General features: G+C 38.7%; 1 protein-coding gene across 1 annotated transcript in view; it reads right to left on the reverse strand.

The window, feature by feature from the left end:
* TMEM170B (transmembrane protein 170B) overlaps positions 1-21738 on the reverse strand; it is a 35049-nt gene extending 13311 nt beyond the window's left edge. The window contains exons 1-2 of the mRNA XM_041770524.1: positions 21166-21738; positions 4614-4784 (exon numbers count right to left, since the gene is read on the reverse strand). Of these exons, the coding sequence (XP_041626458.1) occupies positions 4614-4784; positions 21166-21472 (478 nt within the window). The 5' untranslated portion in view covers positions 21473-21738. The remainder of the gene's footprint in view (positions 1-4613; positions 4785-21165) is intronic.
* Positions 21739-27890: the final 6152 nt, after the last annotated feature.

Consider the following 27890-nt stretch of genomic DNA (forward strand, 5'->3'; position numbering starts at 1 on the left):
GATAAGAACTTACAAAGTCAAGAGAGACTCGGGCCTGCTATGGCACACCAATGAAAGCAATCTGATTTGCCCTCCGTATTTCCTGAGAGAAAGCAGATAGGATGACTAAGGCTGATTTGGTTTGAACAGTGTTGGTTCTATCAGCCTGTTTGGTCAGATGAGGGTCCAGCAAGCTATAGTCCAAAGGTCCAATCTACATACCACAGCACATGGAGGTGGCACAGGAGTAAACAACCATTTTTATGTTTTTAAATGGTTTTTAAAAAATAAAAGCATTTCATGATACATGAAAATTATACAAAATTTAAATTTCAGTTTCCATAAACAACGTTTTATTGGCAGTCATGGTCATGTCTGATCCTGAATTTTCTTTGCATTCCTAGAGTAACACTCAAAAGGTAAATGAGCGTGTAGTTTTCCAATTCCACACAGTCTTTTTATCTTGCTTAACAAGATTACTTTGACCTTAGCAAATAAGCTGTGAACAGCTTTTACTCTTCCCTTTTCCTCAATAATTTGGGCAGGAACTAAACTGTTCCTTCAAAATTCGGTAGAACTCATCCAAAAACTCCATTTGGGCCTAGAGTTCCTTTGGGAGGGGACGGTCTTCAACACTTCAATTATTTAAATATATTTTTTGTCCTATTCATATCTTGTTTCTTCTTATGCCAATTTTGATGTTTTATATTTAGGAATATATTACTGTTTGCAAAACTGTTATTTTTACAATTCTTTATTCTGGCTCTATTATTGAGTCTGTAGTTATTTACTCTATTTTGGTCTATGCTTTACTTTTCTGCCTTAACTTCTTTTTTAATTAGTTTGCCAGCAATCTATTCATATCTTTCCAAAGAATCAGTTTTTTGCTTTGTTAATCTTTCATAAACTCAACTCAGAAAACTGAAGTGTTTCTCTACACCAATAAAACTAACTGATGTCACTGAAAGATACCATGAACAACCACCATGACCTAAGAAAAAATTAAGAATTAACTAAAAATATGTATCCCTCTTGTTGAGAAGGACATTTTTAAACTCTAACAAAAGACACAAAAGATTATCTGAATACACGGAAACCCATAACATGTTCTTAGGAGGAACAGTTTACTATGCCACTTTTACCCAAATTAACCTCTCCCTTCAATTAAATCCCAATAAAAACCATAGTTGTAATTTTTGAGACACTTAATAGACATATTCTAAAATCTATGTGGAAGAATAAAAGTCCATAAACAGCTATGTTAACTTTGAGAAAAAAATGAGAGGGATCTAGCCCAACCAGGTATTAAGAAAGGCCACAAAACCACATGGATAAAAAAATGTGACCTTGCTGCAAGAACACATAAAAAGACTAACAAATCAGAATAAGGTTCAGAGACAGATCCTTGTGCCTTGAGCATAATATGCAAGGCAAGATGAATCAATGAGGAAACGATAGATGTGTTTAGTGGATGGTGTGGTCAAAACTGACTTATTACATGGGAAGAAAAATAAATATACCTGGAGTCCCACCTAATAGCAAATACAAATTTAGACTCTAGACCAAGGCACAAATCAGGAATTTATGAAATTATGCCTGAAACTGAACACCTGTTTTTGTAAATAAAGTTTTATCGGAAAAAGCCATGTCTATTCATTTAAAACACGTCTGTATCTACTTTCACACTCCCATGGCAGAGCTGAAGAGCTGTGACAGAGACCGCCTGGCTTGTAAAGTTTGACATATTTCCTAACTAGCCCTTTAAGAAAATGTTTGCTGACTCCTATTTTAGATGAATTAAAGACTTAGTATGAAATGTAAAACTATAAAATCAACATTAGAAAATATATCAACATATCTTTTGACCCTGGTATGGGGTCAAATTATAATTTATAAATTATAAACCATAAGGCAAAAACCTCTTTGAGCTGATTACACAGAAATTAAGGATTTCTGCTCAATAAATATCATAGATGAAGGGAACTGATAAAAGACTGAGAAGTTATTTGCAAAGTCCAAAACCACCAAGAGACCAACACCTCTACTGTGTAAGAAATCCCTGTAACTTAATGAGGAAGCAAGAACCCCAAAAGAGAAGTATGTAACTTAAGCAATTTGCAGAAAAAGAAATCTAAATATATAATAAGCAAAGGAAGAGATGTTCAAAACCTTTAGTGATCAGAGAAATGCAAATTAAACCAACCAAGAGATGTCATTTTATACCTTCAGATTTGCTAAAATTAGTCAGGTATATAATGCCAGCTGATGGCACTATACAGAAACCCGGTTTCTCCCAATTTTGGTATTAACTATCAAAACCAACAAAACTGAAAAATCACTGTGTTGGAAATAAAACCTAAGTAGCAGCAAAATCTAATAGATGTGTATTGATAATCAGTCACCCTCTTATTCAAAATAGATATTAAGCAATCATTTGCCGACTTGAGTACACAGCTATGAGTGCATTGACACAAATTGCATTAAGAAATAAATATAGCTAAAATATTCTTATTTTGGCTAGTTTTCTCAATTCAAGAGTCTGCATGTCAAAAAATTAGCCAGAAGAAATTTAAATGTTTTACTGCTAACCTGGATAGAAATTTTTCCTTGAAATTATGTATACTTATGTTTTTTATAACACTGCAGTATTTAAAATCACTGGCCTATTTTATTCTTGGGTGACTTGAAATTAGGTAACATGGGTACAAATGATTAGAGATAAATAGAAGTAGAATGACATTTCTCCCGCTCTCTGACCTTTTACAATGATTTATGTCAATAAATACACATAACTGCACACTACTTACAACCTCTTAAGGGGCTGTTTCTTCTTTCCTCCTCTGTTCGTGGTGTGTCCACGATCACAACAGTGGCCCCCATCAAAAAACACTGGCACTCCCTTTCAAGCCTCTCTGTGGCCACCACAGTGAATAAAACCAATTCAAATATTTTTCCTTTTGCCATAGTCCTTAGGTCATGTCCAAGCACAGCCACTACTGTAGCTCGGGTCCCAGCTTCAAGTTCAGATCATAGGCAAGGCCTCTTCCTTCCTCTTCCTGCCTCTTCCTTTCCCCTGCTTCTCCCTTCTTCCCTCCCTTGTTTTTCCCTTTCTTTCATCTGCACTCCACCCCATCTCCACTAGTATTTTCTGAGTATCTGTTATGATCCAGTACTGCTTTGTTGATGGGAATACAGCAGTGATGAAGACAAAGTCCCCGTGCTTTCAGAGTTTTCTCTTGGTTTACAGATACCTATACTCAGCTATTAAAATGAATTTTTCCATTGGACTGCTTTGCCTCTTGCCAATCCCATTCAAAATGATCTATTTTCCACGGCCTGCAGGGAGAAAGTCCGTATTTTCCGGTCGGCCTTCCAAGATCCTCTAGGACTGGACTCCACTCTGTCTTTCCAGCTGAATCTCCATCCCTTCACTAGGCATACCCTGTGCTTTGACTAAACCTGAGAACTTGTTTTAAACCCTGTCGATGGCAAAATGGATGAGGTACTGTATGATAAGGTTACAGGCTCATGCAGCAACAGAAACCTAATACAGAGTGACACAGAAACACCAAACAGTGAGTGAAGAAAGGATGAAAAAAACAGACGACTCACCATATCCCACAACTATTTTATGGATGTCATGGCTGTGCCACAGAACAGACACAGAGACATGGGAACAGGGCTCTCCTCCCAAGGCAAGGTATACCAGTCCCTCTGGGAAAAAGTGACTATCCCGATACAAAAGGAGGACTTATCATATCCTGGAGGCTACGAACCAACCAGAAGGGAAATGTCCTTCCTGGGGCAGCAGCAAGCTGCTGCAGACCTATGGAAGTGGGCCAGAAGTGAATGGCAATGTAAGCCTCTACAGTCCACTGGCTCAGGCAGAAATCAGCAGCAGCACAGAGAAGCAGCCCATTTCTGGCAGAGTCAGATGGAGGAAGCAGCTGCCGCACTCTCCAGTCTCAGCAGGACACATCTAAGTCCTGGCACAGCCAGCACAGCAGAAACCAGAACTCACTGAACCCAAGGTGGAGCTGGGGCCTCGCCCAGAGTTAAGAAAAGGCAGAGGGAATGAGCCTGAGGACTGTATGAAGTGCACACAGGGTAGCACAGGGGAAGAGCTGCACGTAGCTAGAGGATCCTCTCAAGTGGCTAATCTCTAGTAGGCTGGGGAGATTTGTGTCCTAACAATTTGTATCCACGAAGAAAGTGTAATTTTATTTTGTAGCCATAGGCAGGTAACATCAAGGACCTATGGATTATATTTTCACTTTTTTAATGACAATTCTCACTGTCAAATTTGTGTGCCTACCTCCTTCCCTTCTTAGATAGGGAGCTCTTTTAAAGCAGAAACTATGTCCCGTAGAAGATAAATTTCCCCATGAGTTTCTGTGCCCCTTGCTGTTTTTTACAAGTTGTTCTATTTCCCACCGAACCTTGCAGAGCGAGTCATCACAGAGAAGTACAAAAACAATGTGTTCAATGAGTAAGTGAACTGATCTTTACCTTCCAGGTGAAGTGTGATCAGTGCTGAAAATAATCCTACAGGGGAGATTACACTACTGTCACATTCACTGTAAGAATAAAGTGCATATACAATTAGGTCCTTAAACAAAACAAAATCAACTTACTAGTAATCATTGCTCCAGTTACGGAAGCCAGAAATCCGATGCTGACTGCAATGAGCGAGATTACTCTCCCCTGCCTATGCCTCTGCAGCATGACAAACATCAACACGCCCGCAGCACCATGGACAAACAGAGAGGAGAAGAGAGCCCACAGAAAGATCCAGTACCACATCTCTGAAAGGAAAAGCAGAGTGTTAATAGTTCTGTCGAAAACATCCTAGAAAATTCGGTTTAGCAAATAGTGCACACCCAGTTTGGAGGAAGGGTAAATTAAATACCAAATATAAAAAATGCCCAGTACAGTGCCTCACATGTAGTAACACTAAATAAACGTTAATGACAATCATCATCACTAACGCTCAATGAGGAAGGAGTTCCAGGACGTCAGAACATTAAGGCTACGCTCTAATATACTCTAAGTGTCTCTGTCATATAGCTGTAATCACATTAATGTGTATAACATACCCCTAATAGATTTGTAAATCTCTTGGAATAAAGTTAATTAATTGCTGTTTGACATATGATTTTCTATTTTCTCAATTTTACATACTAAAGTATCACTCACAATTTTTCTTTTTATTTTTTGCCTCAGGTCATTTTAATAGTCCTTACCCAGACCTTTGCAAGCTCCATTGTTCTTTCTTCGATGTGTCCATAATTACTGTTCATTTTGGTGTAGGTTATGATTGATGAGCCCACCTTCCATTCTGACTCTACAGCACTCATTCCCTTCCTGCACCCACCTCATCAACTCATACAGCTCCTGCAGGCTTTGCTGCATCCTTGCATTGACTCCATCTCCCTGCCCAAGCCTATGGTGAGGTACATCAGGGGAGGCAACTGATCCAATTACGCCCATCACTCTTTCCCCTGGGAATTCTGGATTGGGACCAGGGAACCTCAGTCTTTGAGTAGCTGAAGGATTGGTGAAGAGCCATTTCATCATCACATGATGGGAGCCATGGAACAGGATGAAAGAAAAATGGATCCATCAAAGACAAGAGACAACCAAATCCTTTATTCCAGTGATTCCTGCCATAGGACTATCCTTAGTTCCAACGTAACATTCCAGTTTCCTCGCAATAAAATTCCTTTTTATTTAAACTAGTTCCGGTAAGTCTTCTGTTACTTATGGCTCTAAGAGCTGACTCCAAAATGTTTGGATGTCACCTTGAGGATCGTCCTTGGTATGCAAACATTCTATAATGCAAAATATCTTTTATCCATGCTAGTATTCTCTATCAAGTGTTAAAGAAAAGTCAATAAAACAGTCATGAAATAAAGAGAATAAAAATAGATTAAAATGTATTTGTCCTAACATCACTAAAGTACAGATATACACTGTTGACAGGAATGTAAAATGGTGCAGCTGCTATGGAAAAGTACAGTAGTTCCCCCAAAAAACTTTAAAAAAGAACTATCATACGATCCAGTAGTTCCATTTCTGGGTATATATCCAAAAGAAGCAAAAGCAGGATCACAGAGAGAGATTTGCACATCCATGCTCACAGCAACATTATTCACCATAACCACCAAGAGGAAGCAGCTCAAGTGTCCACCAACGAATGAATGAATAAATGAACTGTGGACTGTACCTACTACAATGGAGTATTACTCAGCTTTAAGAAGGAAAGAAACCCTGGCACATGCCACAACAGGGCTGAACCTTGACTTTATACTGAGGTAAGCCAGCCACAAAAAGATAAATACTGTATGATTTCATTTACATATGATATCTACAGCAGTCAAATTCATGAGAGAAAACAGACCGATGGTTGCCAGGGGCTTGGGGAGAGAGAAATGAGAAGTTGCTGTTTAGTGGGTACAGAACTGCAGTTCTGCAAGACGAAAAAGATGTGATCTGTTATACAACAATGTGAATGTACTGAACACTACTGAACCGTACACTTAAAATAGTTACGATGGTAAACATTGTGTTTTTTAACTACACTTTAAAAATATAAACTGACTTTTCAAAGTATAGATATAAATTTCAAAGGTAATTATTTTATATCATGACCATAAATGAGGAACAAACAAAAGACTTGTGAAGTGGGGTGCCTGGGTGGCTCAGTCAGGTTGATGCCCAACTCTTGATTTCAGCTCAGGTCACGATCTCAGGGTTCTGGGATTAGGGCTGAGTCTGGCTCCAGGCTCAGTGGGGAGTCTGCCTGTCCTTGTCCCTCTGCTCCTCGCCCCTCTCCCCTGTGTGCACTCTCTCAAATAAATAAACTCTTTTTAAAAACTCACAAAGGAAGGAAGGAAGGAAGGAGTGGATATAAAAAGGTAAATACCAGGGGTCTTTGTGGCAATGGAGCTATTCTATAGTTTGACTGTAGTGGTGGATACACATATGAGTGACAAAACTGTAGAGAAATAAATACACACACATAATAAATACACACACACACATACACAAGTAATATTAGAGAAATCTGAATAAGGTTGGTGGGTCAATGTCATTATCATGGTTTTGATATTACACTGTGGTTCCCAAGATGCTCTCAATGCATAAACTGGGTAGAAGGTACATGGGTTCTCTCCACATTATTTCTTAACAAAAGGCATGTGACTCTTAATCATCTCAAAGTAAAAAGTTTAATTTTTTTTAAAAAAAGAATGATACACAGAAAACAGATGTAAAAAATAAAATCCTTTTCACCCTGCCAAATTCTTAAGAATTAACACTTAGAATGGACTCAGTTAATGTGAAAACACTGGAAGAAAAGAGACATCGGATATATTTTCCAGTATTTGCTGAAGTACCATGCATGCTTCCAATGGATGAGAGAAAGATGCTGGTCATTAAGGAAAAGTAGACGAAGCTTGCATCTTACGGTTTTTCTCTTCTAGCTTTCAGGAGAGTAGTGTTTTCATGCTGTCACTCCCAAACAAATAGCTTCAATTTATAATAAATGCATGAAAGACAAAAAGGCTTAACCTGCTCAGAAGATATTTCTATTTTAAAAGATAAAATTTTTCAAAGTGATCCTTAAAAAGTAGGAGTATAAGGGAATAATAACATGGGGGCATTTTCGTCAAGGGAGCTCTGAGACCAAAAAGGCTCTATAGCAATAGGCACATACTCATAAGCAGCCAGTCATCTGCCTTGTGTCCCAAGCCCACTTTTGATAGCTTACCAGATTTGTCCCACAAAGCACTTTTCTTTGCTGTCCTTGAAATACGAAAAGAGTGAAAAAATTCTTGACTCCATCTAAGACGAGTGAGAGACTGTAAGTAATGGTGTCTGCCTAGAGATTCCACAGTTACTGGCCTCAACAATAAATCTGCCTGATCATTTGAAAATGTAAAATTTTATGTTTAATGTTTTATAAAGCCCCAAGATATCAAAGAATCAAACAACTAAAATAGAACTTCAAATGGTCCTCTAATGACCAGGCCAGGTTATCCCTTAAGCAGTCTGAGCATGAACTACCTAAACTCAAATCTATTTTCATGTTTCTAGCTTTTTAAAACAATCTTATTTATCTTGGAAAAAATGAACTCTGCTAAGAATATCTGTAACTAACAGGTTTCATGTTATCACTATGGTTGTGAATTACCTGATAGATGCACACAACCTGGTCCATGGACAGGGCCTCTGGAGATCTTGTTCTATTCTGCATAAGCAAGTCTGTCTAAAGCCCTGCTCACTACTGGCAAACACAGGAAACCTACCGGGTTAGTTCAGGTGAAGAGAACTGCAGGATCCCAAGAGCAGAGCAAGAACAGATGTCCAAGAGCCCTGGAGGAAGGGCAGGTGCTGAGAGGACAGGCGTGGGATACCACCACTTTTCCTTAAACTGTCTAGGCCATCCAGCTAACGTGGACATCCACAGGCCCAGTGCTCCCCGTCTACCCACATCCCACCTAATCCAAGCTTCCAGCAACTGAGCAACAGTGAAAGGAGGATAGGCCAGAGGGAGACTTTGCTAATGCTAAGCAAGATGAGAAACAAAATTTTAAAAATACAGTGCACAAAATAGAACACTATGAAGCCTGCCATCCATACAATTGCCTTCATTCATGAAAGGAAATATTCCTTCTTCCTGGGCACACCTTATAAAGTCCTCTCATTATTTTTCTCTGTTCAAATCTGTCCAATAATCTTCATCCTAAACGAATTTTGCCTGGATTGTTACACTGGAGAGCTGTGATGTGTCTCGGCCTCCAAACAATACTAGAAATAGCCCTGCTCCCAATCTGTATCTCTCATCAGCCCCGTTGCCAAGTAGCTCAAAAATTATCTTCTGTACTTTTGTTTTTAATCCTTGGACAAAATTATTTATGAGAAATGATTTTCTCTAGATGTCTAAAATATATTAACTGAGTAAAAACAAGTCAAAGAATGGTACATATTGTATGATCCTATTTGCTTAAAAATATGTTTGCATATGTACAGAAAATGCACAAACGGAAAGCTTGCCAATGGCTATCTCTTAAAGATAGGAGATGTATGATATTATTTTATACATTCTTCATTTTTTATTTTTTAAGCACCTGCCTGAAAAATATTTTTTAAATTTTGCCACAAACATACTGTCTTTAAAAAATAATTTTTCATTCTAAAATTCACCAAAGAAGATCTCTACTAGGCCAAAGGCTCTCAACCCGGGCTGCTCTCAGAATTTCCCATTGAACAACTAAAGCAATCTCTAGAGGTAAGACCTAAACAACAACATTTTCATCAACTCTACCAAATAATAACATGCAAGAGAAATAGAAATCACTATTCTAAAAAAAAAAAAAAGAAAAGAAATCACTATTCTAGGCTACAGTTACGTCAGAGATACTTATTAAAAAATCCAAAGTCATAAAAACAAAACCATCTCATTAAACAAACATGAAATTTTTTTAATCCCAGAGAATAGGGCAGCCCGGGTGGCTCAGCGGTTTAGCGCCGCCTTCAGCCCAGGGTGTGATCCTGGAGACCCAGGATCGAGTCCCACATTGGGCTCCCTGCATGGAGCCTGCTTCTCCCTCTGCCTGTGCCTCTGCCTCTCTCTCTGTGTCTCTCATGAATAAATAAATAAAATCTTTAAAAAAATTTTTTTAAATTAAAAAAAATCCCAGAGAATATCTCACCCTTCTAATAAAATCATTAAAGATACTGAACCATTACTGTGTGCTCAATATACTCTGAGCCTCAAGCTGAAAATACCATGCCAGTATGACCATACTTTGAAGCTGTATTATTTCTACCTTCTTTATAGAAATGGTCCACATTATATGTTTAGTCTATGTTCACACTAAGTTATCTCAAGCTCTGTTCTCATTCCAGCAAACCTAAGGTATGGAAGTCACTTCCCTTAGTTTCCAATGTCAGTGGTTTCTCAATTTGGGGATGTGTCCCACATAGGTGGCTTACTAGACTCTCAGGGAGATGATGCATTTATAATTTGAAAAAAGTCCCCTAGATCAGAGGTCAGCAAAGTAGGGTCCATGAGCTAAATAAACCTGACCTACCACCTATTATGTATAGTCTGTGAGCTAAGAACAGTGCCTACATTTTGAAGTGGTTGAAAATCAAAAGAACAGTATTTCACAACACATCAAAATTACACAGATTTTGAATTTCAGTGTCCATAAAATTTTACTGAAACACAGTCAGACTCATATATAGTGTCTATGGCTACTTTCAAGCTATGAAAGTGAAGCTGAGTAGTTGTAACAGAGATCATATGGCCTGAAAGCTGAAAATATTTACTGTAGAACTTTAATTAATTTAATACAGTACTTTCATATGTTAGCAAGGGCTAACATTTGAGTTTTTAGTTAATGGTACTTCGATGGCATTTATTCTAATATGCCAGGTTCTTCAGAGCATAGTATATAGCTGATGTTACGGGGAACAGAAGCCTGAACAAGAAGGATAATATCAAGAAAGGTCCCAAAAGAATTCACTGTCACCTAGTAATTTTTAAAAATTAATTTAATTTAACCAATTGATAAGCATATTGGAGGTAGAAGAGGGTAAAGAAAATAGGAAATGGGCAGCCCGGGTAGCTTAGCACTGCCTTCAGCCCAGGGCGTGATCCTGGAGACCCAGGATCGAGTCCCCCATCAGGCTCCCTGCATGGAGCCTGCTTCTCCCTCTGCCTGTGTCTCTGCCTCTGTGTGTGTGCGTGTCTCTAATGAATAAATAAATAAATACAATCTTTAAAAAAAAAAAAAAGAAATAAAGAAAGAAGAAAGAAAATAGGAGAAACAATCCACTGTCAAGAAACAAAGCAATCAACAGAACCAAACTCAAAAATGACTCAGATTTCACAACAACCAGATAGGGACTTTAAAATTACTATAATTTACATGTTAAAGGCTATCATGTCATGGAAAAGGTGGAAAACTGACATGAACAGATGTGGAATTTTAACAGAAAAATGGAAATTCCAAGTAAAAGCCCAATAGAAATACCAGAATTTTTTTTTTAATCAACAATAAAAATCATAATATCTGAGATGAAATCTCGCCAACAGACCTGACACAGTTAAGCAAAGAATCAACAAACTTAAAGATGGGCCAAAAAAAATTATTCAAACTAAAATAGAGAAAAAAGAATAGGACAAAAGGAGGAGGATACATAAAAAAATGAGTTCATCCATCCAAGAGCTAGGGAACAATTTCAAATGGTTTAACTTACTTGTAATTGGAGTCCCAGAGGAGAATAAAAAGAGAATGGAGAAGAAAAATATTTGAAGGGATAGTGGCCGAAAATTTTCTAAAAATAATGAAAGATACCAAACCACAAATCTAAGACTCCCAGAGAATCTCAAGCAGATAAAGACTTCCCAAAATAACCAAAACACAATAAAATAAAAATAAGCCACACACAGACACCAAAATATATCATAGTGAAATGACTAAAACTCCAAGATAAAATACTTTACATATATAGAAACAGATAAAAAGATACAGCAAACTTCTTTTCAGAAACTACCAAATCAGAAGACAATAATGACTTTTTTTTTTTTTAAAGACTGAAAGGGGAAAAAAAACCCTATAAAGCCAAAAATCTATATTCAGGAGAAATAGCTTTTAAAACTGAAGGTGAAATGAAGATTTTTTTTCAGAAGGAAAAAAAGCTGGGAGAATTCATTGCCAGCAGACCTACAAGACATACTAAAGGAAACTTCAGACAGAGGGAATATGATAGTAAATAGAACCTTAACTCTATACAAAGAAATGACCAAAAATAAAGTTAAAATAAAGGTAAATGTAAAGAACATTTTTTATTTTTAATCATTCTTACTATATTAACCAGGTTTAAAAATGAGTTGCTGTATTTATCCACTTGAAACCTCATTTAACATAGAAGTTGAAACTATAGTAAATATTTAATAGCTGTCTGCTTCTGTTTCTGAAAGAGAGCAAAAACCAAAAACACTAGTTTTTGAATTTAATAGTGATACTTAAAAGGGTTGCCGTAATACATCGCCTTTCTCAAAGCTTATGGCAACACTTATTACCCACTTATACTAAATTACCCTTTTGCCAGCTAATTATATAATTTCAAACTGTAAATTACAGTACTTATCATTGAGTAGTAAAAGAAATTTCTTTTAAAAAGCAAGTTTTTTTAAATTTAAAACAATCAGAATATCACTGCTTTAAAGAAATCAGGTGAAGGCCATTTTAAATAGTTCAGACTGTTCTATAGTCAAGCCATAGTACTGTCTTCCTAAAAGATGTCAATCAATTTGTTCTTCCTCATAATTGATTCACTACTCAGTTACAAAAGTATAAGAATTAAATGTCAAAATCTGAATCTATTATGAAATTATAACTCAGCCTTATACAATGGTTTCAATTGTTATTACTTGTATGCCTTCAAGTATCTTAAATTATACGTGCCATACTAAAAAGTCAGTAACAACATGTTTGTTTGAATCAGCCACTGATCTAAAGAAAATTTCTCAGCAACTGATAAAATGTTTTACAATCTCATGATACACTATTTTCAAGGGAAACTGAACAGTGAAAAATGTGAACTTTTTACATCACTGAGCATTAATTTATGATGAAATTCTCAATGTAACAAATTCTTAAATCTAAAGAAAGGACCGAGTGAATGACAGACCAGAAAATAAAAGCACAACTGAGAAAATCCAACAAGTGATGCACATGCATGGTCAGAACTACCACAGCTTGGATATCACTGACAGTAACCCTGTGGAAGCAGTTATGCCACACACAGATAAGCAAAACAAAGTAAAACAAAGACATAATTCCAGACCTGGAAGGGATCTGCAGACACTGAATCCAGAGTTTCCTAAACAAGTCCTAAGAAGGCTTAATCCTAAAAGCTATTAAATAGTGCTCAGAGAACAAAGATTTTCTAGGTCCTAAGCCTCACACTTCCGAATCAGCCTATTAAAAGTCTGAGGAAGCCCCACTTGAAAAGAAAGTCTCTTATTTTTAAAGATTAAAGAAACAAGTTTATATGCAAATTGGTAAGTGCTTTTCTTAACTCACAGTTAACTAAACTTTTCCCTCTGAACTTTCTAATTTCTAAATCAGCTTTCTCTTAACATCAACATGAGAGCTGCTGGCATCAGACTGCATTACACACAAGAAACCAGAGCGTGGGAAACATGGTTTGTCTAACATGCAAAAACCAAGTAGTTGTAGTCAAGTATGAAACTCAGCTTCTTGGCCCATGAATTTAAGGGTCCTATTGCTTCTTTAGGCTCTCCATTTGCATACAAAAAACTAATAGAACACAAATTATTCTGAAGGGAAAAATTCCAGTAACTGCACAGTATCTAAGTGTTTACATAAATATTGTTAATGTCACATTCTCCCGCATACTTCAGGTCTAATATACCTAAGCCATCTTGAATTTTCAAAATACAGCCATTTAACAGGAATTTTTCTTCATAGCTAATAGTTCATATAAAGAACAAAAATATTTAAAATATTAAAAATAATATTAATAATACATGTTAAAAGACAGTCACTGTTTTAAAACTGGGTTTGAGCATCCTCTGGGAAGTAAATGAATTGTTTATATTGAAAATTTTTTAAGTCCTGAGTTATACCAAATTCTCCATTTTAATTTGCTTAATATATCACAACAGCTATGAATTGATCACAGAAAACTTAATTTTTAAAAATCAGGTGTTCCCAATTCTTGAGCTCTCAAGAACAAAATCACCCAGAAGAGCTAGGTAAAGATGCAGCTTCATAGGCTCTGCTTTCAAAAATCCTAATTCCATAAATATGGACTAGGACCCTGGATCTGCACCTTTAACCAAACTCAGGTGATTCTGATATGCAGCAAAGTTCAGAAACTATGTTGCATTAAAGTAAATGGGAGAGGGGAGGAATTTTATCACGAAAATCCAGTTTGACAACACTGACAAAAACATCTTAACTAGACATTGATATTTGAGAGTAGTATACAGGTATCCCCTGCTTTTCAAAAGCTTCTACTATACCACTTCACTCTTACAAAAAAGACCTCCTGGATTATACCCCGAGATTTATAAGAACACATGCAACTGGACCCAGGTAAAAGTTTGGTTCTTCACATTTGTATGAAGGTTGATGAAAAATCTCCTTTTCAAGCTTAATTTATTTAGCTAAGGTTACTGAAATTTGACAGTCTAATGAGACATTTTTCAAGTGTTTCCACTGCCACTGTTTATTCTGTGATTAACTTTTATTGCTAAAATATTTAGCCATTAAAAACACAATTAGCCTATCATACCTGGATATAATCACATACATTTAATAAAGCGTTAAGTAACATGGCCACTTCAATTATAGGAGAAGAGATGCATGCAAAATGCTTAGCACAGGATCTTGCACGTAGTAAATATTCAAGGAACATAATCATTTTAGAATTTTGGTATTTCTTAGAATTTCTCATCTGATACTATGGTAAATTCAACATGCTATACACTCTCAGGGCTCTCTTCTTACCTCTGACATGCTTTTTTTAGTATAGTTTAAATATAATGTTACGTTAGTTTCAGGTACACAACATAGTGATTGGGCAAGTCTATACATTGTGCTAATACTCACAAGCATAGCTATCGTCTGTCCCCATACAACACTATTACAATACCATTCTATTCCATATTCTATACCTTTTATGGGGGTGACTTATTCATTCCATAACCAGACGCCTGTTTCTCCCCCTCCCCTTTATCTATCTTGTCCATCCCTCCATCTCCATCTCCCTCTCCAGCAACCATCAGATTGTTCCCTGTACTTATGGGTCTGTTTCTGCTTGTTGGTTGGTTTTGGTTTTAGATTCCACATATAAGTAAAATCATAGGTATTTGTCTTTCTCTGACTTAACGGACTTATTTCACTCAGCATAATATCCTCTAGGTCCATCCATATTGTTGCAAATGGCAAGATCTTATTTTTTTTTATAGCTAATAATCACATTGCACATAGACACCAGGTCTTCTCTATCCATTCATCGATCAATAAACACTTGGGTAACTTCCATATCTTGGCTATTGTAAATAAACTGCAATAACAATAGGGCTGCATGTATCTTTTGGACTAGTGCTTTCATTTTCTTTGGGTAAATACCCGTAGTAGAATCACTAGATCATACAGTATTTCCATTTTTAAGTTTTTAAGGACCCTCCATACTGTTTTCCACAGTGGAAAACCAGTTTGCATTCCTACCAACAGTGCATGAGGGTCCTTTTTTATTAACATCCTCACCAACACTTGTTATTTATTGTCGTTTTGATTCTAGCCAGTCTAACAGATACAGGTGCTTAGTCATTGTAGTTTTGATTTGCATTTCCATGATGATGAGTGACACTGAGTATTTTTCATGTGTCTGTTGGCCATCTATAGATCTTCCTTGGAAAAATGTCTATTTAGGTCGTCCTCTGACCATTCTTTAATTGGATTATTCATTTTTTGGTGTTAATTATGTTCCTTAGATATTTTGGATATTAATCCTTTATCAGATATATCATTTGCAAGTATCTTCTCCCATTCAATAGGTTCCCTCTTCATTTTGTTGATGGGCTTCCTTCGCTGCACAGAAGCTTTTATTTTAGTATAGTCCCAATAGTGTAATTTTGCTTTTGTTTCCCTTGCCCAAGGAGACAAATCTAGAAAAAAATGTTGCCATGGCCAATGTCAAAATGATTACTGCCCCTGTTTTCTCCAGGACCTTCGTAATTTACATCTAACTATTCTTAATCTCAATTTCCTTTCCTGGTTTCACTGCCTCCTCCCTATCCCTGACTCGCCCTTCCTCTTCTGTTTAGGCTTCCTTTCTACAAGACAAATATCTCTAGTTATTTTGACTCTCCATAAGTTATCTTACTTTTCTGGTCCTTCCTTTCATCAAACAAAGCAAAGATAATTTACATTACGTCTATTAAAGAGTTAGAATTACAGCTTACACTGTCCTAAGACTTACCCAGAAATTGCTTTAGGTTTAAGAAACGTCATCTAGACCTCAGACTTGCTACTGCCAGAGGATATGGATACATGATTCAAAGATAATGAGATGGAGATTAAGACAGTAAGAACCTGCAGATGACAACTCTGGTTTTTGAAAAATTACAGTAACTTCATTTTCAGTAAGCTTCATTCTCAGTAAGATATACAGGTAAAACTTCCAAAAAGTGAACTCCTATAAACTACAGTAGTACATACCAGCACTAGTTAATTGACTGTACCACAAAAGAGTAAAGAATTTTTCACCTGTATTTCAGAAAAACCTCCTATAATTGAGCATTTACAAGGAGGAACTTAATCTACAAGGGAGCTGGGCTGCAGGGTATCCCAGAAAGCTGCACACTTTCTTGAAAGCATACTCAAGGAAGGTGCTGGCTATATACCAGTGTGAGTGTGAACAATCCCAACTACATGCAGTGGATACACACTTCCCTCCACCTTTCTCTTTTTTTTTTTTTTTTCCCGACAATCAATACTAACACTAAATAGCTTAGCAACTATAAAGTCTAGAAGGGAACTATAATAGTGTGCATGTAAAACATAAAAATAAGCACATATATATTTTATGCACACACAAAGACATCTGACCTTCACTCAAGTTTGAATTCCCAGCTTCTCAATGTCTGTACCGATAGAAGAGGGGAGCACCTGCTCCACATTTGCAACTGACATGGAGAAAGGAGATGAGCCTGAGGCCAGCCTGTGCCTTTTTTCCCAGGGACCAATTATTCTTTTCCCAGTACCAGCCTGACTCTGTGTTTACCCATGGGTTTAGGGATCCTGCATTTTTCTAAGTAAAAAATTTTTCTCTAAACTCTTAGCAACCAAATTTGGGTCAGAACACAAAATTGGGAGCCAAAGTAGTTGACGAAAATAAAAGTAAAGCAAAGGAATACATTTCACTGTAGATTATTTAAGTTAAATTACTCATAAAACTGAAAGAATACGTGCATATGGACTGTAATTTTAGATTAGGGGAGTGGGATTTAGAACATACATAGAGAAAGAAAAACTGTTTCACAAAGAAAGGAAAGAATTTATCTCTAGTAAGCTGAAGAAGCGTATAATAACCTATACACTATTAACAATTTTAGAATCCTGTGAATTATGCACTTTGGAAAGGGATGGGTACAGAAAAGAACTCTAGCAATGGTGATTTAAGGAGGAGATGGGATCTCCAGGAAAATCTGTTCTACATGGAATCCCTATACTAGTGTCTTCAGAAAGGAGAAAAAAATAAACAGCAGACCAAACTTGGTAGAATTTCTAAAACTACACATATAATAAATATAGATCACTAACTTTTACACAGGCAATGGCAACTTAAAATTTGGGGAAAGTATTACTATTCAATAATGTCTTGCATTTTCCAGTACTTTTATTTACTGGACAAAAGCTAGCTCCATTCACATGTTCTGAGGCTTTTGGGGGCAAATAATACCAGGCTATTCTTAAGTATCTAAAGATTTATCACCAAACATGCCCGAGTTAAGAATCCATGTGGAATAAAACGAAAGGCACAGAATTAAGAGTCACTGGACATCATCTCTAGGCCTGCCTCTGTCACTGCATAACGGATCCGGGCCATGTCACTTCAATGATGTGACACATCAGATTTCTAAAATGAAGTAGTCAAACTAACATAACTTCTAGTTCTAAAGCTTGTTCTAGTTTCTAGTTCTTATTTTTCAATTTTTAAAAAAATTTATTTCCATCAAAATAATACATACACAACACTGTTTCCTAAAGGTCAGTGTCTAAGGGGGGAAAAAGTCAATATAAAAATTTTCCCGCTTCACTTTTTTTTAGGATAAAATACAAAGAGAAGAGTAAATAACATCTGTTATTTCTGTTAGAAGGGAAAAAAATAGAGATGAGAATACCTTCTCCTTTTGTTTTTTGTTTTTTTTTTTAAATTAACCAAAGGTTCTATTAACCAGATTTCTGCAAATCCTTCACATAATCATTTCATAAATCCAAATCAGCCTGGTTCTAAACTATGCTCTTTTCTGTATTATCTGTTTCATTTCCAAGTTTATCATGATAACAAACATACCTTCTGAGTTAATGTGTTATCATGATCTGAAAAAAGGTAGTAATTTTTCACTTATTAGCTATCAGAGCTAAGCAAGTTACTCTTAGCTTCAATGTCTGAATCCATAAACAATAATCTCTTTCAAGATTATTGAAAAGATTAAATAAAATACATGAAAGCATGATAACTAGCACAGAAAAGTGCATTTAATAAGCATTTATGTAGCTTAACGATGTATCACCTATCTATAAAAGTTGCTTCAGTAACTCATTCCTAGTTAACAGCATTTTCACTCCAATAGAAGTACCTGGAAACAAATGCAACTAGAATTTTTAACTAATGCAACTGTTAAGAATTATTTTAGAATTGCAATTCAATAAACATGTATTCAGTATTTAGATGTGCTACGTAGAATAATGCTAACATTCCAAAATTCCGTGATTATGACAGTGACCCACCGTCCAAAAGCTCACAGTCTAGAAGAGACCTATAAAAATAATGTCATTGAAAAATATAATAATAAAAGCACACATATGGAGCAGAGGTAGCAGAGTGAAGCAGTAACTCATTCTGCCTGAAGAAAGTAACGAAGAAAGAGTAGTTTTGCAGGCAAAGCCAGGGTGGAAAGCCTCACTTGGCCATTTACTAGCAATATGATTTGGGGCAACATCCTTTGCCTTTCTGGGGTTGTCTGCAATTCTACTTTGGAAAGTTATTCTTAAGATTAGAAATAATATATGTAAAGTACCTGATACATAGCAGGCACTAAGTGGTGGTAGTCTTGTTTTAGGTGTTTGTTTTTAATAGACCAAACTCTAAATGGCTCTGTGGGGAACATCTCTTGACTAATGACCAAGCCACATGTGGGATCACTAAGGTCACCAGCATGAGTGAGAAGGTCACAATGAACCGCATCACATCACAATGTGACCATATCCAGAATCCACTTTTTTAGAAGTGAAGTGGTCCCATCATGTGGTACACTCACCTGCTAGTGAAGTGTATTTTTAATTTACATCTTCCTCCATTTCTACCCTGACAAGCAGAATTTTGTATATTCAGGCTCGTTACTTCCTAGAAGAGGTCCTCATGCCCCACCTGAGGAACTCGTTTTGGATGTTTAGCATAACCTTTACGAAATGGCAAAGTCTAATGAGCAGCTGACGATTATTAAAATTGTATTAGAGATAATGAGAGCTAACCCTGGGTTGAAACTACTATTGTCAGCCTACTGGTTGACCCATGGAACTAGAAGACACTATAATGACTGGAATCCTAAAGTAAACATTTAAAAAATATTGCTAAATCTAGCCAAGTGGTAAGTTACGTTTTACGCTACTCTATGGCTCCCCAAACTAATTCTCTCTAAATAAATGATGAGCTAAGCCAGTCCTGAACATACACAAATATATATTCTCACTTTTCACTTCACTCCTACAAACACTACTGATACAACATTTGAACTATAAACAGTGGATAAAAAGGAGCAAAGCCAGAAAAGCAAGATAACGTAGGCTATCTCCAAATTCAATTGAATTGTGAAATGGTCTTCAAGTCACTGTATTTTCTTTTTTTTTTTTATAGAAATAAGAACATGTTCCCGATCCTCAACCATCACATAAGGTCAGTGTGCTCCAAGTTAAATAACCACAGATTAAAAGTGAGGACACTACCAATCAATCCAGAATCTATATTAATTGTATAGTTCCCATATTCAAGAAAATTGAACTGGGGGTGGTAGAAGGGGAGGAGGGCGGGGGGTGGGGGTGACTGGGTGGCGGGCACTGAGGGGGGCACTTGACGGGATGAGCACTGGGGGTTATTCTGTATGTTGGTAAATTGAACACCAATAAAAAAATTAATTTATTAAAAAAAAGAAAGAGGGGGATCCCTGGGTGGCGCAGCGGTTTAGCGCCTGCCTTTGGCCCAGGGCGCGATCCTGGGGACCCGGGATCGAGTCCCACATCGGGCTCCCAGTGCATGGAGCCTGCTTCTCCCTCTGCCTGTGTCTCTGCCTCTCTCTCTCTCTGTGACTATCATAAATAAATAAAAGTTAACAAAAATTTAAAAAAAAAAAAATAAAAATAAAAATAAAAATAAATAAATAAATAAATAAAAGAAAGAAAGAAAATCAGTGTCTTTAAAGTCTTCCTGCGGTATAAAATCCCATAAAATTTTTCTCTACACGTATCTGAATTCCATTATCATGCCAGATTTTATAATAAATATGTATATATGTGTTACTATTTCACATAGTATCATATATAAACATATACTATATATATAGTATCTATATCATTCACATACATGTACTTAACCTGTCAGGACACGTTATATTCGTTAAAATACTCTTCACATTCTCAACCAGTTTGATATAATGCATTTATAATGCATTTCATTTTTTTTTCATGATATAATGCATTTCTTTTTTTTTTTTTTTTCATGATATGTCCTACCAAAATTGGCCTTACACGTTTTCAAGAATTAAATCCGGAGCATGTTTTTAAGTTCTTTCTCCGAGAAGCAGGCACGGAGGAGGCACCAAATTGCAACCGGATCTTTCTTCCAACCACTACTCTTCAAATAAGGCGTGTTTTGTTGTTGTTGTTGTTGTTGTTGTTGTCTGTTTCGAATTCAGAACGCGGGGCAGAAGGATGCGCACCTGCACAGACCACCTGCGAGTCTCTTCCCGAGCCGAATCTACGGAGTCGATAAAGATGCCCACTACTGCTCACTTCCACAACTAAAACCGAGGTGAATTATTACGATGTAGCTGAGTCCAGCTCCCTCTCGACAGCCTTGACAAACCCGGGGGGGGGGGGGGGGGGAGAAATCCCCGAACGTCGGGGGCCAGAGGCAGACAGACAAAAGGAGGGAGGAGAGAGATGTGGGGTCGGCGCTGACACGCTCCGGAGCCACGAGACCTCGGCCCGGCCGGGACCCAGCGCGACCCACCTCCGCAGTCACCTGGAGCAACCACAGCCCGACGGGTGAAGGGAAGCGGCTCCGCAGCCACACGCCCCGGGGCCGCGCCCCCCCCGCCCGCCCGCCCCGCCCCCGCCCCGGGGCCTCAATTACCCGTGAGGTTCCTGAGCACCGTCCCGTGGGCCCAGAGGCTCAGGACCTGCTGCACCGACAGGTTGATCATGGAGTGGTCGCCCCCCTCCGCCTTCATCCTCCCCGGGGGGCGCCCGCCGCCCTCTCCTCGGGCGCCGGGTGGCGGCGGCGGCTGCGAGGCTCCGGGGGCGGCGGCGGCTGCGCGGCTCCTCCAGGCCGCCGCCGCCGGGGAAGGCTGCCGGGCGCTGCTGCGGCGGCCGCCGACGGGCGTCCGGGGGGGGCGGCTCGGCGCGTCTCCCAGGCAGCCCCCTCCCCGCCGGGGAGACATCGAGGACGGCGGGCGGGGGAGGGCCGGGGCCGGGGCCGGGCGCTGCCGCTCGCTCAGGGGCAGCCCCGCGCCGCGCGGAGGCCGAGGTCACGCAGGGAGGCCCGCGGCGGCGCGCGGACGGCACGGGCGGCCCCCGACGGGGCCCAGCTCATCGCCGCCGCGGCTCCAGGAGGCCCGCGGCCCGCACGAGGCTGCGGCGCCGGCCGCAGCGGCACCTGCCGCGGGCCTGCCCACCCTCGCGCCGCCGACACTCGAGGAACCGCCCCCTCCGCCCGCGGCCGCCGGCGGGCCGCTGGAGCGCGCGCACGCGCGGGAGCCCCCTCCCCTCCCCCCGCGCCGAGCCCGGAGCCGCTGCGCATGCTCACTCCCCTCCCCTCCCCGCGACCCGCCGCCCTCCGACAGCCGGCCGGCCCCCGGCGCCCTCCCCCGCCCCTCCCCCGCCCCCTCCCCGCGCGCGCGGGCTCGCGTGGCTGACGGCGCCGAGCGTCGGCCCGCAGTGGGGCGGAGGGAAGCGCCGCTACGTCACTAGCGCCACCGCCCGGCCCGGCTGCTGATTGGCCGCTCCGAGGGAACAGTCTCCGCCCCCTGCCCGCCCCCGGAGCCCGGGAGCTGCAGCCTGGCCCGCGCGGCGCGGGGTGGAGCCGGGCTGGGTGGAGCACGTGGGTGCGTCCTGTGGCCTCCCAGATCGCCGGCCCCCAAAATGCATTTGATCGTAAAGACGTTGGCGTGCAAGTTGCCTGCAGGGCGTCAATATCTCAACGTCTTAAATATATCCATTTGCAGGTTTTTGTGTGTCTGTGTGGTTTTTTTTTTTTTTTTAAGTGAGTCAGCTCATCTGGCGAGGTCACTACCTGCAGAATATATTTTCCAGCCGCTAAAACAAAAATAGACCCGCTTCATCATTCATCCAGTCCTTCCAGCTTCCAGAACTTGGGCCTCCCTCCCGCCGCTCCAGCATCTGAGATCACCTATTGACACAGGGATCGGCAGGTGTCCTACTCCTCCACGCCATCCCCTCGGTCTCGCTCTTTTTTCTTTGCAATATTTCTTTGTATCTAAATTGTGAAAGTCTCCGTTATTTTTTACTCCCCCACTACGACTGAAATAATACTCTCTTCCCGTGGTTTGCTGCCTTTCTCTGTGTCCAGCGCTGGCCCAGGAGCTGTCTAAATTACAACCACAGCAAATTAAACTCCTTGAAGTGTGAAACCTTTTACCTTGAAGAATAAAAACCAAATTTTGGCGACCACGCAGACATGCATTAGGCAACCCCCTCCTCCCCTCCAGCCTTTTTCAACCCCTCTGGCTCCTGGAAAAGAAAAGCTACGAAGAGAAGGAAAGAAGTTCGTGTTTTAGGTAAATCACCAAGTATATTTGGCAAAAGCACAGGACTGAATCACCTGTGAAACGGTGGTCTTGCTGACCACTTTAAAAACGATTTTACATGTATGTAATTGTTGTATGTATGTATTATCTGATATCCCAAGAGAGGGAAATTTTTGCATCGTTTTTTTTATTGGAGTTCAATTTGCCAACATTTAGCATAACACCCAGTGCTCATCCCGCCAAGTGCCCCCCTCAGTGCCTGTCACCCAGTCACCCCCACCCCCCGCCCACCTCCCCTTCCACTACCCCTTGTTCGTTTCCCAGAGTTAGGAGTCTCTCATGTTGTGTCATCCTCACTGATATTTTCATTCATTTTCTCTCCTTTCCCTTTATTCCCTTTCACTAATTTTTATATTCCCCAAATGAATGAGACCATATGATGTTTGTCCTTCTCCGATTGACTTACTTCACTCAGCATAATACCCTCCAGTTCCATCCACGTCGAAGCAAATGGTGGGTATTTGTCGTTTCTAATGGCTGAGGAATATTCCATTGTATACATAGGCCACATCTTCTTTATCCATTCATCTTTCGATGGACACCGAGGCTCCTTCCACAGTTTGGCTATTGTGGCCATTGCTGCTAGAAACATCGGGGTGCAGGTGTCCCGACGTTTCATTGCATCTGTATCTTTGGGGTAAATCCCCAGCAGTGCAATTGCTGGGTCATAGGGCAAGTCTATTTTTAACTCTTTGAGGAACCTCCACACAGTTTTCCAGAGTGGCTGCCCCAGTTCACATTCCCACCAACAGTGCAGGAGGGTTCCCCTTTCTCCACATCCTCTCCAACATTGGTTGTTTACTGTCTTGCTAATTTTCCCCATTCTCACTGGTGTGAGGTGGTATTTCATTGTGGCTTTGATTTGCATTTCTCTGATGGCCAGTGATGCAGAGCATTTTCTCATGAATTATTGCATCATTAATAGGAATTGAGTCAAAACTCATTGTAGAGTTTATCTTCTTCCTACAATTTAGAAGTATTCCATTTTAATTAAAGGTTATAGAATATCAGACTTCAAAAGTGGCACTTTTGTAATTATTTTATTTCACAGGTGGGAAACTAATCCTGCAGAATTAAGTGATTTGACAGAGGTGACACCCCTTCAGAGCCCAGTTTCTGAATTCCTAGTCTATGAATTCTTTCTTGCAAATGACACAATCTTTCTCACCTCAGCAATTAACTCCATAATTTAAAGTTTGAATGGGGATGTGCAGGTGACCTAATGGCAACATTAAGAAACTTGGCGTTATTTGCTTAGTGTAATTAGAGATCGAGAACACATTCCATGAAGGGTTTGTTTGTAGCAACAGCTCATTAAACTCTCCCATCAGGAACTTTTAAGTCAGTTTACAGGGAATCCATTGGGGTTCTTATGGTTACATACTATTATTTAAACATAGTAGCATACATTTAAAACATTCAAGACTTGGGGCACATGATATTCAATAAATATTAGCTGAATGAATAATTGAATGAACTTCATAGAAAAGTCGGCATTTTTCTTGTTTCACATAATTTTTAAAACTAAATCTAAGCAATTTCAGGAAAAGAGATAGTAAGACACAGAAGTGAAGCCTTAAGTTGATCTGTGCTTTGATAACCCGACAATTTTCCTTCCTTTTCAGTTCAGCTGAATAGGCTTTATTTTTTTTATTTTTTATTTTTTATTTTTTGGCACCTACTAGCCGAAATGTTCTATGCTAGGCATTATCTATAGGATTGGAAGATGAACAAGGTCTCTACTCTCTAGGCTAATGCATTGCATCTAATTTGTGTTTGCCTCAATAAAGCTAATGATACCCACCACGTGGAAGCCTATATTCTTAAGAGAATTGAACCTTTTCCCAACAGCCAGAGGTGTGAAACTCCAAACCGAGTTAATGCCAATAGAAGTCACTTGCGTAACTTGTTTCCTTGCAGATTTTTGATACTGAATTAATGTAACCATCAAGGAATGGCTTAGCCACATTACAGAAGTAGGGAATGCCCCCAAATGAATCCTAGATGTGTTTTTCAATCTTGTGCCCTTATGCCCAATTCACAAACAGTTTCTGGTTTATTTTTTACTTGCAAGTAAGGGGACATCCTCACTTAGGCATCCTATTTATTGTCCAGAGAGGGCCCAGAAGAAAGCTTTCAAAATCCATTGGCATATCAAATGATAGGGATCCTTTGAGAAAAACATTAACTATTGAGAATTTTTTTCCTTCACTTTATTATCTTCCTTTCTTGCTCTGCGGTACTACAGCATAGAGTCATATTATGTAGGCAATCTAATTTCACCTTTTTGCACATTCCAGTGGTTCCAAACTCTGCATGGTGGAGTAGGTTCACTAGATCGATGATTATCTGAAAAATATAGTTTGAACACTGGCTCCATCACTTTCTAGCTTTAAAATTGGAAAAATAACATTACTTCTCTCTTCTGATTTTTTGGCGTCCTTTAGTAATAGTTATAATGAACGTAAGCTCCTTCCTCATGCCAGGCCTTGTATCAAATACTATAGATTTAATTTTCACAAGGATGAGTTAAAATTTCACAACACTATTAAACTAATTTCTTTTCAAAATCTGTACACAAAGCTGTCCAAATCTTTGTACACACACACACACACACACACACACATAAGTGAAAGCACTGTTGGTTATTTTCTGAAGAAAATAAAATCCAGTTCAAAGAAAGGACAGAAGTAAGAAGAAGGTGTCATATGTTATTCTAAGATAGCTATGACATCGAAATCTACCTGTTGCAATGTTTCTCAGAACACCTAGTACAGTCAAGAGACATTTCCATCACAGTAAATCAGAGAAACAAGGTAAAGAGTATTTCCTTCTCTGAAAGCTAGAATTCTAAAAAGAAAGTCACAAAATGACATTATCTGGAAATTCACATCCTACATGTAGTCTAGCTACCAAAACTAGAATCACTCTACTTTCCTCACCTGGGGAATTTTAAAAGGTGAAATTTCTGGGACCAGGAAATACAAAGGTGTGTCCTGTTTTATCTCCCCAGTAAGATGTGGCACACTTAGGATGCCAAGCTACCATTATGGATCTGCCTAGAAAAGGAAGAGCTTTCCACATTGACAATGAGATAGGACCTCCATCCACAGTCATGAAGGATCAGGGACATGTTTGAGATGGAAGGACAGATAGAGAGCCACCTGTGCCACCAGCTACATTTTCTACCTCACTTTTGTGTCCTCTTTCTACCTGTGTATTCAAACCACCCTGTTTATTATCCCAGGTCTTAAAAAGAAAGAATACATAATGATACTGGGACTCTAAGAATTCAATTTGAAGCCTCTGTGAGCATAAGAAGAAAAATAGTGCTAAAATAACGTGCACAAAAATCCTGCATTTGCAACGTACAAAATTCAGCTTTCACCCTAAAACACAGTGTCTACAAATTACCCTGCATCCACTCTGGTCATATTATAGATGGAAGGCCAAATATAAAACATAAAATTGTCTGTTGACTGAACAGCATCTGTAGATTTGTTATATGTAATCCGCACTACATTCAGTTCATAAATTATTTCACTGTTGAGCTAAACATCAGCAAATACTGTATGCCAAGAACAAAATGGTGAAACTGATGTTTCACCATATTTTAATTAACATTTTTTCTGATTTTAAGTGAGGTTACACATTTTTTTCATGTGTATAAGAACATTTGGATTTCCTTTTCTGGGGACTTTTACCCATTTTTCTTTCGGGTAATTTGTCTTTTTGAAAATTACATGTAAGAGATTTTAAATATTTAACAGATTAGGTATTCGTGATATGCATTTCATTTATCTTTTCCAGAAAGTTTGCCCATTGCCTCTTAATTTTAATAAAATCCCTTGGTCATCTAGAAATTTCTGATATTTATGTTGTCAAGCTTTCCTTTTGTGGTATCTGAGTCTTCAGCCATGCTTTAGAAAGTCTTCCTCACTCTCAGATTTGATTTTTAAAGTCTCTTATATGTTTTCTAAAGATTTTATGAGTGTTTTTGTTTACAACTTTGGTCTACTTGGAATTTTTTTAATGTAAGGAGATTGATAGAGATCCATTTTTTTCCCCAAATGGCCACCAAGTTGTCCCAAAACACTTATTAAATAATCCATTATTTTCCCATCTAAATGCCTAAAATATCTAACTACCTAAAATGCCAGCTATATCATGTACAAAATTCTTTTTACTTGGATCTATTTTCAGGCTTTCATTTCTGTTCCATGTATCTGTCTGTTCATGTGTCAGTATTACACTGTTTTTATTTTAACTATAGAATATGCCTCAATATTTAAGTTCCCTCTTGTTTATTCTTCATTTTCAATTACTTTTCTGATTACTCTTGAATGTGTATTATCCCAGAGGAACTTTAAAATCAGCTTCTGAATTTTAAAAATATTACTAGTTATAATTTTAGGGGAATCAAGTTAAATTTATAAATAAGTTTAGGGGAAAAAATAAATAAGTTTAGGGGAAATTGAGAAATCTTCATCTCTTATTTTAAAATTTTTGATTTTGAAAAGTTGTTGAATATGTCTGTTTAACATCTATAGATTTAGCCATGTGATTCTTCCTTTGGTTCTCTATATATGGTGAATTATATTAGTATATTTCCTAATTCTAGGGCACCTGGGTGATTCAGTGGTTGAGAGTCGGCCTTTAGCTCAGGTCGTGATCCTGGAGTTCTGGGATTGAGTCCTGCAGGGAGCCTGCTTTTCCCTCTGCTTGTCTCTGCCTTTCTCTCTGTGTCTCTCATGAATAAATACATAAAATATTTTAAGATACATATTTTTATATATTTTATTTACATATTTTATTTATATATGCATCTATATATGTATAATCTTTAAAAATACACACACATATGTATATATATTTCCTAATTCATTCTCTGAATTCTTAGGATTCATGCTACTTGGTTTTTTTGTTTGTTTGCTTGTTTTTGTGGGCTTTTTTTTTTTAAGATTTTATTTATTCATGAGAGACAACACAGAGAGAGGGCAGAGACATAGGGAGAGGGAGAAGTGAACTCGAT

This window comes from Vulpes lagopus, chromosome 10, assembly GCF_018345385.1.
Source record: "Vulpes lagopus strain Blue_001 chromosome 10, ASM1834538v1, whole genome shotgun sequence".
NCBI lineage: Eukaryota > Metazoa > Chordata > Mammalia > Carnivora > Canidae > Vulpes > Vulpes lagopus.